This window comes from Chanos chanos, chromosome 6 (assembly GCF_902362185.1).
Source record: "Chanos chanos chromosome 6, fChaCha1.1, whole genome shotgun sequence".
Classification (NCBI taxonomy): Eukaryota; Metazoa; Chordata; class Actinopteri; order Gonorynchiformes; family Chanidae; genus Chanos; species Chanos chanos.
This window is the reverse complement of record NC_044500.1, coordinates 37,636,774-37,653,950: the sequence shown is the minus strand read 5'-3', so window position 1 is coordinate 37,653,950 and position 17,177 is coordinate 37,636,774. Positions and strand designations below refer to the sequence as shown.

The 17,177-nt window shown below is 40.8% G+C and overlaps 1 protein-coding gene across 3 annotated transcripts; it reads right to left on the bottom strand.

The window, feature by feature from the left end:
• Window positions 1–8,534: 8,534 nt before the first annotated feature.
• Window positions 8,535–16,876, bottom strand: mdm4 (MDM4 regulator of p53). Of its 3 annotated transcripts, none has more exons than XM_030776268.1 (11): window positions 16,814–16,876; window positions 16,011–16,094; window positions 15,801–15,875; window positions 15,420–15,553; window positions 15,233–15,282; window positions 14,397–14,461; window positions 13,049–13,154; window positions 10,292–10,452; window positions 9,556–9,744; window positions 9,368–9,445; window positions 8,535–9,256 (listed from the first exon to the last, which is right to left on the bottom strand). In XM_030776268.1, the coding sequence occupies exons 2-11, from the start codon at window positions 16,083–16,085 to the stop codon at window positions 8,705–8,707; spliced, it is 1,485 nt and encodes a 494-aa protein (XP_030632128.1). In that variant the 5' UTR covers window positions 16,086–16,094; window positions 16,814–16,876; the 3' UTR covers window positions 8,535–8,704. The 3 variants fall into 3 exon arrangements, with proteins under 3 accessions (XP_030632128.1, XP_030632127.1, XP_030632129.1); XM_030776267.1 differs by having other exon boundaries at window positions 16,685–16,868; XM_030776269.1 differs by having other exon boundaries at window positions 9,556–9,729; window positions 16,685–16,868.
• Between the last annotated feature and the right edge of the window lie 301 nt (window positions 16,877–17,177).

The following is a 17,177-nucleotide window of genomic DNA, read 5'->3' as shown; positions in this document are numbered from 1 at the left end:
GAACATAGCATATGCTTCTGCTCTCAACAAAAAAGGATGAGAGCAGTGAGGGTTGGCTAATTTAAAAATCCACCCTGTACACACAAACTGGCCTTTATCCAAACTATTGAGGCACATGGTTCAGTGTAGCTCAATATTCACTGTGACACAGTAAGATCTCATATCCAAGCTTAAATATTTCAACTATTTAGAAACACCATTACCAAATTAACAATTTAATGAATGACGTTCTCAGAGTAATTTACTGATCAATGAGAGAACTAGTATCTTATATTCAATGTGATTGCTTTCAATTTTATAACAGTTGAATCCATTTAAATTCAGCCCAAAGCATCATAATTTATACTTTACTAACTGTGCAGTTAAATGTGACATTTTGGCCAACATTCATCTCATTCTATTAAAAATGACTATGTGGTGAGGATCTTTAATCCCCAAGAGAACAATTGCCGGACTGACATTCGCAAGCATGAACTGTGGATTTGAGAGAAACTACGAGAATCAAAGGCAGGTTCCAAAGAGATTCTGTGCACAGATGTTTCCCAACTTTGCTCTGAAATGCTGTATTATGCAAAAGAACCCTGGACCCACCTGATTGTCTATGTACAAAGTAATTTACATCTTCCTACAGAGACCTAGACAAAAGGACAGGAATGTGGCTGACCCAATACCCTTATGATTTTCTCTCTTTAAACCACTCCCTTTTTCAAACCTTAGAAGCTGCTGTGTGAGAGATGATGATAGAAAAATTGATTGTGAAATCTATTTAGTGTGGCTATCGATTTTCTCATAAGGGGACGGAAGGCAGACCGGGTGTGTAAGATAATGGAATATGGAACGAGGGAGAGAAAGCACAGAAATGGGAAGTGGCACTGGCTAATGGAGTAGAACTGGCCTGCTTCAGATAGAGTGTGAATGAGTGTGTGCATTTATCTGGGAATGTTGAGATTCCGTTTCTACCAATTTGTGATCAGTTCAGCACTTTCTCTCATATGTACTAGTGACATTTAGTTACAGATATGATAAGAAAAAGCTTTGCAAGGCTAAGTGGAATATCCATGCAAAATATGTTTATTCGGTACATTTCACAAACCTCAAATGTTACTCAACCAAGGTTGCAAGTGCATCAGAGTTATTGTATCAGCCGCCCCTTGTTATTTTCACATTACTGTGATTTCATAGGTACATTGATGGAATGCTTTATAATGCATGAGCACTGACAGATAGAGTGGCATTGCAAATCTGAAAGTGATGGTGTGACCATTCCAGATAAGCATCAGTTTCTGGATTCCACATTGACAGTTCTCTTTTCCTCAAGCTATCAACATGTAAAATAAGTGATCCTATATTTCTAATTTAGAACAGACAACATCAGAATCTCTCTCCTACCCCTCACTGCCTGAAATGCAAAATACATTTGTTTGTTTGTTTACCTGCATGTAATTCTTTTACACAGAAATCATGTTTCTGGCATAAGGTTACACATAGATGTTGAGTAAAACAAAGGAATTGAGAGTTTTTTGGGGTTTTTTTATGTTTTTATAATGGTGAATGTACGGCAGTGTATTGCTGCCAATCCAGGAGAAGAACAATGGATCAGTATCAGGTTATAACATGAAAAGCTTATTGTGATAAGATGTTTTTCACATTTCAACAAGATATTTTCACGTTTTAACAAGATAGTTTCACATTATTATGTGAAACGTAAAACTTGATCACTTATATGCTTATAACATGAAACATTTCATGTTATAAGGTGATAAGTTGGTCTCGGGCGGAGTTGGACTCCCCGTGATATGTCCTCTGGCTGTGAACTGGCACTCGGCCTTTTGCAATGAACTGGCATGACCATGGCTCAAAACACGGATGCCCCACTGTTGAGATTTCTCATTCTTCTTTCTGTACAGCCCCATGCATTTTAAAGTCCTTCTTAGTGCACACGCACTTATTACAATATTATCCACTGTGCTCAATATCAGCAGAATATCGCCATGTCTTAACCCAAGCATGAAGCAGAACTTAATCAAATTGTGCAAATGAGCGATGTTCCTCAGTTTATCCGTTCTCCACACGCCTTTTCCTCATTCAAACATGAGTTTCATTTTATAGTCTACCAATATAAATTATCTTGTAAAAACGTGAAACGTGTCATGTTATGACAATATAAGTTATCACATTTTTAACATGAAACGTTTCACGTAATAATGTGAATATATCTTGTTATAACGTGAAAATATCTTGTTATCACAATAAACTTTTCAAGTTATAATGTGATACTGATCTTGTTATAACATGAAAATATCTTGTCGAAATGTGAAAAACATCTTATCACAATAAACTTTTCACATAATAACCTGAAAATATCTTGCAATAACAAGAAAATATCTTCACATTATAACATGATGCTGATCCGTTTTTCTTTTTCTGACGTGGCAGCAATACGCTGCCTTATGAATGTCGCCAAGATTCCTTATGCCCAGTACAAGTTAATCAATGGTGAGCACTTAGCAAAGTTAATATCTCTGGGCCTATAATCTTTACCTATCAGAAAAAGCCCAATTAAAGAAATTCTCAGTCAAACTGAAAGTCAATTAACATGTTTGCAAAATCAACAACTTTAGCTAATGAAACATTAAGTCGGGTAGCTATCACACAATCAAGGATATGTAGGTGCAAATAGTGAGGGGACGGGAGGCTATTCAATATTTTATTCAATATTTCATCTGTAGAGGTGTATTTTACCTGAATATGTGTTACACTATTAATTGTTCCCATAATTGACCCTGTTGTCCAAATGTTAGATACACAATGTTGGACATTAGATTCTAGCAAAGAGTTCTAAAAAACTTGCTAATACTTAGGAACTAGCTAACTCATGTCAAAGAGGAAACTTAATAAGTAAATTGGTTATATTTGTTGGTGGATAGAATTGTAACTGCTATGCAAAATTATTCTTTCATTGTCACATTTCAGTTCTTTGAGGAGTATGCTTGCATCTTGTTGATTTGAAATCAACAGAAGATTGCTTTAACAAGGCATTGGCTAAGGAAAAGAGATGAACACGACCATGCAAAAATGACTAAAACTCATCATCAGCAAAACAACACAAAGCATAACAGAGGGGACACGGACACACAGAAGGACAACAATGGAGAGAGAGAAGTGTTCACTTATCATCCTTACTGTTTCAATTTGTCAGGACAAAACAGTAACTTAACAGATACAATAGCATGCCAATCCTCAAGTCAAACCCTGTGCTCTTACTAGCTGCTCTGTGTCCTCTGTTTGGGTTCATGATTAATGACAGCATGTTCCACAGGGCCATTAACACACAATGTATCATGCTATTTAAAGATTTCTACGGTGAATTTATCATGAGGGTATAAAGCTCATCAAACAAAGACACACAGATAGATTTGTACAGGTCCTCAGAGGAGAAAAAAAAAACCTGTGTGGGGTCAAATTTATATTAAGGGAGACAAAATTGTGTATTTTTCTCAAACGTTAAGGGAATGCGATTACACCTGGCCGCTCTGAAGCCATGTAGGTCAACAAGGCTCAAAAACACAGAGGACTGAAAATGTTTATCGAGAGCTTGGCTCAATTTGGTCGAATGAAAAGGAAACTGGTGTTACCTCAACATAATGAGTAAATTGTTATGTCAATCTGCAGCAATTTCTCCAGAGGCACGTGCACATATCGTAAACAGCAGCAGAAAAAAAAAATGCCATAAAAGCATTGCCTTGATGTGCGGCGTAAATGCAGCAATGGAACAAAACTGCCAGCGTGAAGATGGGTGCATGTGCATGCAAAGGATGGTAGAATGAATAAACAATGGCCACAGAGTGAGGAGGAAACACAATAGCAATAAGGGCTTGAGGGAAATAGCCCAAGTGAATATTGTGTGTTCATTGAAATTCAGCCCCAAACCAAAACCGTGGCTTCCTATTTTCAGTCTTTCTCAGCATTATTCACATATATGCCCATGAATATCGTTGCTGTGATGACACACAAGGTAAATATTTAAATGGTTTCATTCTGGAATCACAGTTGATGATCCCTAAACCATTAGTAATTGTCATTTTTAGTAGTACCACCTGATACCCTCTCCCATTAGTAGAATGACCCAAAATGGAAAGAGATTAACCTTGTGATTAGAGGAGGAACACAATTATCCTTCAGGGAGAGCAGTCTGACCTCCACGGGCACATCCTTTTCAATGCCATGAAGGATCGCCACATCTTAATTTAACCTAGACCTGCACTGATGCAGTTTCAACTTGAAGTAGGCTAAAGGGAGGAGCCCATGTAATTGACACACCCTTGACAATTTTCACAATATTTTAGCTTATATAAAAAGTTAAAATTTGTACAAATTTTGATTTATTGCTCCGGTCTACGTACATCACTTCATGGTGTCAGAATACAACTGGTATTTAATTTATTAAAACAAATGAAGCCATTTCTGTAGTCTTTCCAAAGAGGTGGTGAATCCCAGTACTTCCACAATCAACCCCCCTCCCCCCCCCCCCCCCCCCCCAAAAAAAAAGAAAGAAAGAAAGAAAAGAAAAAACTTCCAAGAGAGCTACCAAAGTAGTTCATCGAATTGTTTGAAAGTAATACAGCAGGTTACACTAAAGCAGACAGCAGATTTACTGCTGCTGGAGTGTATAACGTGATCACATATTCTGGTAATTTTATTGACTTGCTCAAAGCCTAGCTGGGGAATCATTACATGGATGAATAATTTTGGTAAGTTTGGTGCAAAGTCCATGGATAACAGTTTTGCTACTCCTACTTTGTCATATAAATCCAGCTCAGATGCTCATGTAAGAAGACTCTGCATTTAGACTGAATCATATCCTCACTTCCTGGAGCAGGTGAACAGCTGAGACTTGCTGCCTCCCTGTGGACCAGCAATGACAATGCTCTTAATAATGCTTTACAGTGTAAATGCATACATGCAGACACTCGTACAGGTGAATACAAGACGAAATAACTGCATCAGATATTTAGTTGTATAGTAATTGTTTTCAGCCGTGTAGGTACAGGTTTACCATGTGTGAAAGGCACAAATCTTTCTCACAACTCCTGTTGGATCAACAGAACAGAAGATGGGGATGACTACTAGACTACATTCCTATATGCAGATCTTTCAAAGGCATCATGCTATACATGTACATCGCCAAGATACACTTCTCAAACTGGTCACTATTCTTCTAGGACTTTGCAAATAAAAAGGATGGACATTCTTCTCCGCTCAGACGGAGGGAGGAAGAGAAGAGAAAGAGAGAAGGAGAGAGGCCAATGGCATCAGCTTGGTCTTGCACTGTGTTGTAATGAGCCCAGAGGGCAGATTTAAGTGTTTGGTATGACTTAACCAGCAGACAGAATAGTTAAACTTTTTCACAATATTTTAGAGACAGGGCATTGTCTGCTATTCAGATTCCCAGTAATTCTGTTAAGCTTTTGCACTGACTGCTTAAGTGTTTGTAATAAAGATTTCTCTCTGTAATCCTGGAAATCCTTCCTGCCTCATTCTGACTCTTCCTAAGTTCGCACACACTGTTAATAACAACATTTTTGTATTTAGCAGGCAGCACAACTCCTTTTGGAGACAAAATCTTACAAAAACCTCACACACACATATACTTAGTACATATGTTAAAGAAGTATATATATATATATATATATATATATATATATATGCTAATATTATTAATATACACATGGCAGTGAAATCATTATAACTTGGCCAATCCCATAAGATATGGGAAACAATGAGCATACTTGTTACTCCATACAGCAAGACTAGGGGCAATGAATACAAAGCCATTCTAGGTAACTTGAGGCACCAGTGATTTCTATGCAAGGATGGCTTTATAAAAACCAGGACAAAGTCACTCACCTCCCATTTTGGGATGTTCTAGACTGCAGGGTATCAAGTAAATTTCAAACTCTTGCATCTCTAAAATAACTGGAGGCTTTCTTTGCAGGGCAATCTGGTCTAATATTCCTCGCAAGACAATATTCTGGGAATGGCTGATTATCTTCTTAAGACAAACGATTGTTTGGTCTTCTCATTATTTTTCCATTGCCACTTGATCTATAAATTAACACTAATCCTTGAGACAATCAGATGGGAAACTTTTTAATTTGTGTTAAATGAGCAGTCTCTGCTTTTTGTCAGATGTAGTTATTACTGTCGTGCTAAACTAATTTGTTGTGTATTTGATGTAGTAAATGTAATGTTGTGGACCTGGTTGGCCACAAAAAGTCAAACCTTTTGCACCAGAGAGATAAACATTTTCCTTAATTATGACAGCTGTAAACACAATGGTTTAGGTAAATAAGACACACCAATTAATGAAAAACGGACACCATAAGCACAGAGTCAAATTAAAATATCAGGCTTTGGTTAACTTATTTATTTGAAATAAAACAAAGAGAAATACTTCCCATGTCACAATAAAACACAAAAATGAATATATTAAAACACAAAAAAAAATGAATACATAAATACACAAACAAATAAACTTCATTACTCATGGCAGTGACGAATAGCACAATTCTCACATACTCTGGTAAATTGGCAGTGAAATGGCAATCTTTGAGCTTATGCAGGGAAAGATGCATTCAAGATGCTCTGGTTCTGCAGTATAATCATCGTACTCTTATCTTCCATATGCACATTACATTCTACAAAGCTCAACAAGCACCTATCTAGTCTACAGTATCTATGCAGGAACAATGTGCTACACTGAGCACATGTTATATAGTCACATATCACTGCCACCTAGTGGCCAAATAATTGCATGTCTCTGAGAGCTGAGAATCTGCATTATGATGCAAGTGTATGCATAAACACTTATGACAAGTAATCAAAATAAAGAGCTCTCGAGCAGAAAAGCCCACAAATTAGGGAAATCTGTAAGGGTTGACAACAAGGGCAACAAATGCAGGAGGGATAAACACAAGCAAGCTAACTGATTCACTCTTGAGAAGACAGATGAAAAGACCTGCCATGCCGTATTTCCTGCATAAGAACAAACCGCACGAGATTTTCAAAGTGCTCAAACAAAACACAATTTGGGCACATATACTAGTAGCACCGGAGAGTACAGAAGTTCTGGATAGTTTAAATGTCCATATAATGGGTCTTCAATCTCCGCATTTCAGGTCATCTCATCTGGCCAACTGCTACAACCATTTTCCAGTCACGAATGTCATTGTAATTAAAGGGTGCTACTGTTTGCAAGAAGAATTCCAAACACGAGGTTTTGGACCCTGCACAGAGCCATGGCATCCAACTCTGATTGCAAAGCACAAGCGCAACTAACAACACAGCTCTTTCAGTTAAGTTAAAGGATTCCTTCAAGTGTACCATACATAGGTCCAGCTGAGTACGAATAGAGTGGGTATTGGTTGAGCGATGAAGGGCTTGGAGGATAGAGGAGCAGAGAGACCCAAATCACTACTGATAGCTCTGGTGGCTTCCTTTCATGCACCAGTGCTCTTTAAGACCTGCCGGGGCCTGGCCATAACATGAAACTGATGAGAAGGAACTTGGTGCTTTCACCACTCACTGGAGCAAGGAAAAAAAAAAAAACTGCTCAACCCACTCAACCTGCCTTGTTACCATGACTACATCATAAACGCCACTATATCTCCTTACAAAAATGCTACATCCCTCAAGCTTTATGATTCATTCAAACTTGTTGCATCAATATACTGACTGTCTTCACTGGTTAAAAGATAAATGGTATCCTAGGCAATTACATGGTGCTAAGTGCTCTTTCAAACCATAAGGCACCAATTTCTTAAATACCACAGTTCTGCCCTGTGTATATGAGCTCAGATAGAACTCGGTAACAGACTCTGTCTTAGTTATTAACTGCCAAAGGAAAACTACCTCAACTAATAGAGTTTGGCTCCCTCAACTGAAAATTAATTACAATTAAATAAATATAGAAGAAATTAACAATTGAACATACCCTAAACTCAGAAAATTAAACGGCTTAAGTGAAGTAGTGCAATAGCATTCTGATGCTCATTGTCCAGCCCCCCACCTACTGTTTTTCATAACTCTCCAACCACAGATTCACAAGAGTCGCTTGTTTAAGATATTTGAACAGGTTTAGATTACAATACCATCAACTCACCTTGTAAATATACAGCAACAAAACATACTCGGCATGGGATGTCAGGTAGACATATAAAGAAGCTTAATTATATTCTGTACACAATTGTACATTTCATAATACACACATATATACATAAACGTTGAGCTCTTTTTTTTCTCTTTTTTGGCCCTAAGAGCATTATGTCTTCATAATAATTATTTCACACTACTCCAATATGTACAGTTTGAGCCACACTTACACGACAGTGCCACCACTTTGCCGGTGGCATATTGCAAGTTTGGCAACGAGAAATCACTTTATTATTTTATGTTGATGCAAGGACTAACTGTACATGAGCTCCTCTAGACGCTTTTCAGTTCTGTATAAGAGCTAATGGTTTAAATTCTAATGTAAACCAAGCAAACACAGTTTCACACTACAAGTTATTATAACATAAAACAGCTAAACTAAACTTGTTGCACTCCTCAAGGAATGTAGGAACAGGTAGTTGAAAAGCAGGAATAACCTGACTGACTCTTGTTTGGTTTATGAAAGCTGCTTGTTTACATTCCTTTTTTTTTTTTAGGCAATGAAGGTTTTGATGACCTTTTGGATGAACTGGCCGCAACCAGGGCAGGGCGCGTGAAACTTGTGCAGCTTGCGAGCGCAGGGGAAGCAGGTAAGCATGTGAGCAGTGCGGCCGTGGATAATGTTGCCGTTTCGTGGGCGCACGCGACACAGCTTGCACGGTTCGAGCAAGGCCTCTTGTTTGCACTCCGTTTCCATATCCAGCGTGTCCTGGCTGTCCCCCTCTGAACTCTGCTGGGAGCTGTGAAAGGTTCGGCACGGACCTTTCCCCTTGGAGGAGGTGGGTGGGAGGTTTCGGGAGATCTGATGCGAGGGCAGGATGACTGGATCAGACACCGTCCTCAGGCAGTCGGGCACGTCAATCCCATCATCCTCCTCTTCGTCTTTGTGAGGCAACGCGCTGCAGACGGGGATGTCGGGCACAGAGATAGAGTGCACCAGGCGTGGGCAGTCCTTATACCAGTTCTTGCGCAGGGCCCAGCAGCGGACACAGTAACGCTGTAGGGGTGTGTTGTACTTACGGCACTCTGTACACTGCCATGCATCCTGTGGGAACGGGCAGATGTTCATTTGAGTGGCAAAGTCTCCTCATTGTTCCAGTGATACCTGGACAGTCAGAAAATGTGTGAATGCTGTTCTGAATTACAAAATTTCTACCTGTGTGGAGATTTCGGTGTCCGTGTCGTCACTCAAGCACTGAGAGTCCTCATCCAGTTCCTCTTGCATCTGAAAGAGCTGCAGGACAAATTTGTTCAAGCATTGCAACATACTGCTGTAGTTACAACACACGATCAACACACATGTTTTACCCAGTAAAGCTTATTAGGCCAAAGGGCATAGTTTACCTCCTTGTCATCTTTACTGTCTTTTCTCCCCTCTTCTTCATCCTGAGGAGAGTCTCCATCACTGCCCTGCTCCAGCACGGCCTCCTTCATCTCCACGCTCACCTGCTCGCTCTCAGCCTCATTCAGGAACCACAAGTCGTCCGTTGTGTCAGACACAACGGCTGTGTCCTCATCCTGTCCCAAAGAGAGCTGCTCCCTAAGTCTAGTTGTGTGAAAATTACACTGTAGCCCTAATTAATACAATTACTAGACTTACAAGTAAAGGCACTTTAACAGCAAATGAAAATTAGAAAGTTCTTAATACATTCACTCAATCTCCAGTTAGTGTAATTTATTTCATAGTAGTTTGTCACTAAATGCTGCAGGTCATCAGTATGCAGTGTTTGCATTGTTATGAAACCTCATAAATATGGTGTCTGACAAGTAACATTAACAAAATAAAAAATCAAATAATGATAGCCCTGGTTTCTGATGTTCTATCAATTGCATGTGAAAACTGACGTTTTCAACTGGCCTAATTAATGAAATTCTGTTGGAGTGGTGATGACAAGGGCATGTTATCTGCGAGCCAGGCAGGATTCACTATTTGACACATTTGAATCTGTGTGACAGATGAGACATGCCAACTATTATACTCTATTTGAGTGAGAATATGACACAGAATGATATCTTAATAAACCGGACGATTTACATATCCTGATAACCCCATGAGATGATTACTCCATTACCCCCTTACTTGATTTGTGTGTATGTCTGTTGAACCATTGCTCTTGCGACTGTAGTTACTTCGAAGGTTCCCAAGAAACCACCAGGGCAGACCAGACAGGTCCCACTCATCCAGAGTAACATCCAGCTTAGGACGCTTGCACGCTGATCTTGGTAAGCCATCTAAAGAATCTACGAAAGCAAAACAAAATGCTGGATATACATGTACACCACTACAAACACAACACTAAGTGTATGCTGTATACCAAAATACAGTCAATGCCCCAGGACAATGCATCTGAAGACCCAATCCATATATCTAAGCAGGTTGCACCATCTCCCCTCTAGCCTTCACAATGGCAATGGAACTAATCATCCAAGCATCCAAATGGGTTGTAGGAGGAGAACCCCTGGAGCGCGACCACCTCTCATTCGTGTGTACATAGACGACTTGACCACTCTGACCTCAACTGTCACATGTACAAAGCGACAGCTGGGAAAGCTTCAGTCAAACATGAAGTGGGCATGAATGAGGTTTAAACCCAGCGAATCCAGAAGCATATCCATCATTAAAGGGGAACTGACAGACCAGAGATTCCACATCAACGACAGACCCATTCCAACGGTGTCGGAACTGCCTGTCAAGAGCTTGGGGCATAGGTACAATGCTAGCCTCAAAGACACAAACCAGAGCAGCCAAATTAGGGAAGAAACCATCAAAGGTCTGGTCAGCACAGACAAGACCTTAATCCCTGGCAAGCTGACACTGTGGTGCCTGCACTTAGGACTGCTTTCACGTCTGATGTGGCATTTGACAGTCTATGTGATCCCCAAAAGTCGAGAAGCTTGAAAGAACAACCATCTCCTACATAAAGAAGTGGCTTGGACCTCCGTGTTGCCCCAGCAGTATCGACTTGTACGGGAATGGTACACTGGAACTGCCAGTCACTAGCCTCACTGAAGAATACAAGTGCACCAAGATGAGGCTGGAAATGACCCTGGCTGATTCTCAAGATGTCAGGATACAGACAACTGCTCCCAGGCTGACAACTGGGAGAAAGTGGACCCCGTATGAGGCTGAAGTGCAAGCAAAATCTGCTCTCAGGCATGGAGACATTGTAGGTCAAGTGCAGCATGGGAGAGGTGGTTTTGGTCTTGGCACACTTGGCACAAAGCAATATCAGCCCAGCGGTGCAAGCTGGTAGTTGCTGAGGTCCGCCAGCAAGAGGAGGCAATGTGAAGTGCAAAGGCAGTCTCACAGGCCAAACAGGGCCAGTAGACAACATGGGAAAACCTGGAGCACCGCAAACTCACCTAGAAGGACATGGAGGGAGGCCACCTACGAAACTTAAACCAGCGGACTGGAGAAGATCCTTCATATCTGCTCTGCAAAGAACTGGCAAAACTAAGGCATATCCCTACCGGCTGCAAAACCAGTCTTTCCCTATACCTGGAGACACAATCACGTTCTCCAGCAACTGGCAAGTATCCTCCCCAAACAACTGACTTCACTAACACCACCACCTTCTTACCAGCAGGAAACCCCCCAAAGGTTCCAACTACAAGGAGGGAATCAAGCCTGCTGGACACGGTCCAGGACTGGAAGATGAAGGTGGATCTAGACCAGAAGCTCATCTTTCCGCCAGAGATCATGACAACAAATCTCAGGGTGGATCTGGTCTTATGGTCTACCTCACACAGGTCCCTATGCATTGTGGAGCTAACCTTGCCTTAGGAGGCTAGAGTGGGTGAAACTTTTTTTTTTTTGGGGGGGTTTTTACTGCAGGAACTCCCCTATCTAAGGGCTAAGGCGGTGCCCTTTAAAAATGAAAAGTCCCTTTACAGGGACTTTTGGATGTGGCAGTGTAGCGCTTCACTTGACCGCATGGCCTTGCTGACATCAACTAAGGCTCAACTGCGGCTCAAACCCCCAACCCTCACATTGCAAGGTGAGCGCCTAACCAACCGAGCCACAGCGGATACAGAGTGGGTGAAGCATACGAACAGAAAAAGTTGAAATATGCACACATGGCAGCTGAAGCAGTGCAGCAGGGCTGGAGAGCACGAGAGCAACCAGTGGAGGTAGGTTGCAGAGGTTGTGGCCAAATCAACCACCAGGCTCCTGAAAGAGATGGGGGTTCAAGGGTGGGCACCACAGCAAGCTACCAGGCCATTGTTGGAGGCTGCCAAGTATAGCCAAGTGCAAACACTGTTTTGTTGTAAGGTTTAGTGTGTGGTTATATTGTTTAGAGTGTGGTTATAATGTTTGGAGTGGTTATATTTAGTGTGTGGTCATAATGTCTAATGTGTGGTTATATTGTTTAGTATGTGGTTACATTGTTTAGTGTGTGGTTTTAGTGTGTGGCATGTTGTCATATTGTTTAATGGGTGGTGATATGGTTTACAGTGCAGTTATACTGTGTGATGCGCGGTGATATTGTTTCCCAAAGGTTCCAACTATAAGGAGAGAATCGAGCAATAACTGGCTTTGGCTGATGAGAAAGGACCCGATCTGGACTGTAAGGAGACCTATAGGAAGGGGTAAAAGCGGAAGGGGGCGCACCTGGGACGCCAGATGTCGCCGTTGAGGCCTCCGGAGGTGTTGTGGGCTTATTAATGAAACACCAGTGAAGCAGGGTGCCCACCTGATGACCCCAATGAAGTGCTTACCCTTACCACCATTCAAGAAGTCAAGGGAGTGCTGATTATTGTAAGGGATAATTACAACAAGTCCTATGAGCTCATTCAATGATCTTACACATTCTTATTCTAGGCTGGTGCCTCTTACCTTCATCGGGATCTCGCTGTCTGCGTTGTGAGGCTGTGTGCACACTGCAGCCACTTGCACCAGCTGCACTAAGGCCTTGTCCTACATCACTCATCCTGCTGGATACCTGTACAGTGGAGTAAGGTGTAAATCAGCTCAACACATAATGAAGGGGCACCCGGAAGAATGACAGCTCCTTTGCGACAGGGCCTCTCAAAATGGTAACAAAGGACCACATTTAAAAGGGAAGGGGAAAGGGGAAAGAAAAATGGGGAGTGAAGAGCACTCTTACTGTAGCAATCAAGAGAACAATGACTAATTACAATTTGCTAAATGACTGTCATACGTATCTAAATCCAGGTTCAGCATGGTTGCTACTGTCACGCTGACAAGCACACAAAAATCAATTTATTAAAATGAATGCTTTTTACCAGACTGATCCTTTCAACACTAAAGACATGCTGATTTCATATTCTAGCCACTTAAATTTGAAAAGAAAACAGCATCCATTCCTTCTGAAAATATGTTGCCAATATAACCAACGCAAACTACAATGTTCAAGTATCGAACAGTAATGCTTTGCGATTGATCCCCAAGCCAGCTAGGTCTAACCTAAGTTAATTGTGAATTATAATCACAGAAAGTAAGTTAATGTGAAATTGGATTTGGGAAAGATGGGGGAAAGGGTGGATAGATGGTAGGCCAGTGAAGGGAAGAGGAGCTGCCATCTTTCCGAAAAAGATGATGGTGCAGAGAAGTAAACTCTGAGTGACAAACAGAGACAGAGACTCTGTCCACCATCGGCCGGCCCATGCTGGTGGTCTGTCTGTCCAGACTACCAGGTGAGTCCGGTGATGAGGAGGTACAGAGACGGTGCCACTCTGTACAGATACAGTTGATTGACGGAGACAGCTGTTCTCCCTTTCAAGGCAAACAACACAGACCTCAGCCAGAGCTCTCCAAGGAAACCCATACACCAAACACATGCATTTTGAAAATGCTCCATGGTTCAGCTTGAGGTATGTAATTTTCAAGTGGGTGGGTTCCCAAGTGGGTTTACACTTGGGCATTTTCACTGCAGGTCAGCAGAAGTTAGATAACAAATATTGGTTTCACAGTTAGTTTTACACAGTTAGCCTACTGAAAATTACATTAAAATGACATTGTAAAATTGAAAGATAAGTTCTAAAGATTAATCTGCAAATTCAAACATGAATGGACATAAGCTGCATCAACTCATGACAACTACAATAACATTTCGTTAAGAAATGTTAAAATCTTTAGGAAAATAAAATGACAAAGTTTAGTTGTTTGCCATGACAGGGAGTTGGGGACACTGTTTCTCCTGAGCACCATGCTGATGTTTTACCTGACCAGGATCTTCACTTGTGGGCTCATTAGAATCCTTGCCGACAGAAAGATTCTTTGCTGCGTCTGTATTTCAAATGAGACATGATAACAAAGAAAAAAAAAGGAAAAAAACCCTACCTTTTAATTACCAAACACACAACATTCACACTTTGGTTTCTGAGAAACTTCATGCCATTACCAAATCTGCAGAGGGGAAAATGGCCTGATGGCAGAAGTATTAACCCTGTTAATTTCTGGTCTGTGTCCAGTTTTTTCTTACCAAACACACTTGCTTCACATGATCACTCCACACTACACACAGTGTTGCACCTCACCATCATGTAGCAGAACAAGACTTCACAAAGAAAACCAGGAAAAGAAAAACTGATTTACAACCAGTCTAGGGACCAAACACACAGACCTTTCTGGCCTTCTCTCTGACATGAAAGAGCAAATGCTTGGTTCAAATTTATATCCATCAAAAACAGGATTTAACAGGATTCATTCATCTTCAGCACTTCAATAAAGCCACAGAGCACTACATTTAAAAGGACATACTGCACAGGCTGATGAAACTGAGGAAAAGACACAGCAAGTGTTCAAGTGCATTGATAACATCACCAGCCAAGTTCATCAAAAATAGGGTAAAACAATGGTATTGTGACACTGCAGGGAGCATTGTTCACACACTTTTCCCAGCAGGAAAAGAGCAAAGAGTGTGTGAATAGTACTAGTACATACCAAACATGACTTAAGTTTATGTAACTCATTGTTTGACTCACCCAGTTCTCAATCAAATTCATCTGCATTTTTAGAACAAAACCAGAACCAGATCTACATTTGTGAAGAACTTACCTGAACAGTTTAAAACAAACAAATTCTTCTTCAACATTTCATAGACAGGGCTGTAATGAAAAAAAAAACATATATAATATTATAGTAACACTATAGCAACCATGTTTTTTTTTATTGTAATGAAATCTTCAAACCTACTGAAAACAGACAGTACTGACTCAGTGCCGTTGAGTCAGTATCTACTGACCTAGGACTTTTGACAGAGAAGCTCTCCACCTCAAGCAGCTCTCCAAGTGGATCATCTTGACAGTGGACAATGTGCTGTCTCTGTTTGTCATATAACTGCTTAACCATGATATACTGGCCCAAATAGTGCATTACCTGAGGGAAACAATGCTATCAGAAAGCCCTCATCTGTCAAAAATACAAACTGCAAAGACATAGTCGTTGCTAATTTAAAGTAGTCCTTCATGTCATCAAGCATTACACAAAGCTCTAGTAAAATAAAAATACAGGATGATTGCAAACAGAATTAGAAAATAACCATACAAACTGTCATTGTACCATTAAAAAATGATTATAATCAGCTACGACGTTAAATTAGAGGTTGTCTTGATCTACTGCTCACCTCCTTCAGAGTAAATACTTCCTCCTGAGCACCAGCAACCCGGAGGATCTGCAGGAGAGGAGCTTTGGGCTGGACCTGTGTAAACAAAGCACGTGCTTTTGGCTGAATATAACGAGATTCCAAAGACGGCGCACAGTTTCTTTTATTTACAGTCGCATTCACTTCATTTCTGATCACCCTCACCAAAATTGACAGTCTGTGGCCACTTACCTGACTTCCCTCCCCTGGCAGAGTCCTACATGCTGAACTTGACCCTGAGCACGGGGTTGCTGATGGCGAAGCCATATTCAAAGACTGAAAACGGACAAATACGTTATTCTTGTGGAGTCATCCTGGGTGGGGCAAGAAAATTTACGAACGCTAACCGAATTTCAGCATCAATATAATTAAAAATGACCTGCTGATATTTTACAACTAAGTAAGCATAACAACATGCTAATTATGCTAGCTGTGCTGTTTCACTTTCTTAGTCTTGCTAGCTATTACTGATTACAACCTACGTCGAAGGCAACAACAGACAGCTCGGTGTCAGTGAGCTCAACTCTGACAAATTCACTAAGTGGGGCATAACGTTATTCTAAACTGATTAAGCTACCTGACGTTAAACAGACCGCAGGCAATATAGAGTTCAGAAAACCAAACAAAACAGTCCCGTTGCTACCAAGTCAGTGTATAAAAAAACAAGATTCTAGGAGAGAGAATCAGTAGATGAATCCATGTACGAAATGATGGTTCTCGGTGAGTGACGTTACTTAGCTGTTCGATTGCCTGGCAAAAAAGCAAATCATGTTCGCTAACCAGAAACTTGACGACAGCGAATTAGATAGTGACAATTTAACAGTATAGCTATGCTAATCTGGGTCGCTAGCGAGCCATAAACTCACCTTGATATTTTCAAAGACATTACATTGTGGCTTGCTTTTATACCGTTCCTACAGAATTTGAAAGTGCAAGGAATGACCATATGCGAGAAAAACAAGAAAATATCACACTAGCTGAAAAAAGTGACGCACAACTTTAGTTGCAGCAGATGTTGACGCTTCGTGACCGTTCGCATCTCAGCTAAGTTTGTTTCAAATATTGGCTAGCCGCTAGCAGATCCTCATCGACTTCCGGGTCACAAATTTCAGGAACGATTCCCCCCTTTTTTTCCATCGCTTTTTTTTTTGCTCACTCTGAAATCACTTAGGCTCAGCTGGACCGTTTTTACTATGCAGGTGCCCGTCTTACTCCATGGGAAGCCAAAAGAAAAAGGGGGGAAAAAAACAAACAAAAAACAATAATTCAGATGTCATTTCAATGAACTTTTCAGGACATTCAGCAAAGGGGAGCCGTCACACTATCTTAAGAGCTCTGTAAGCTTGGATGTGTCATTAC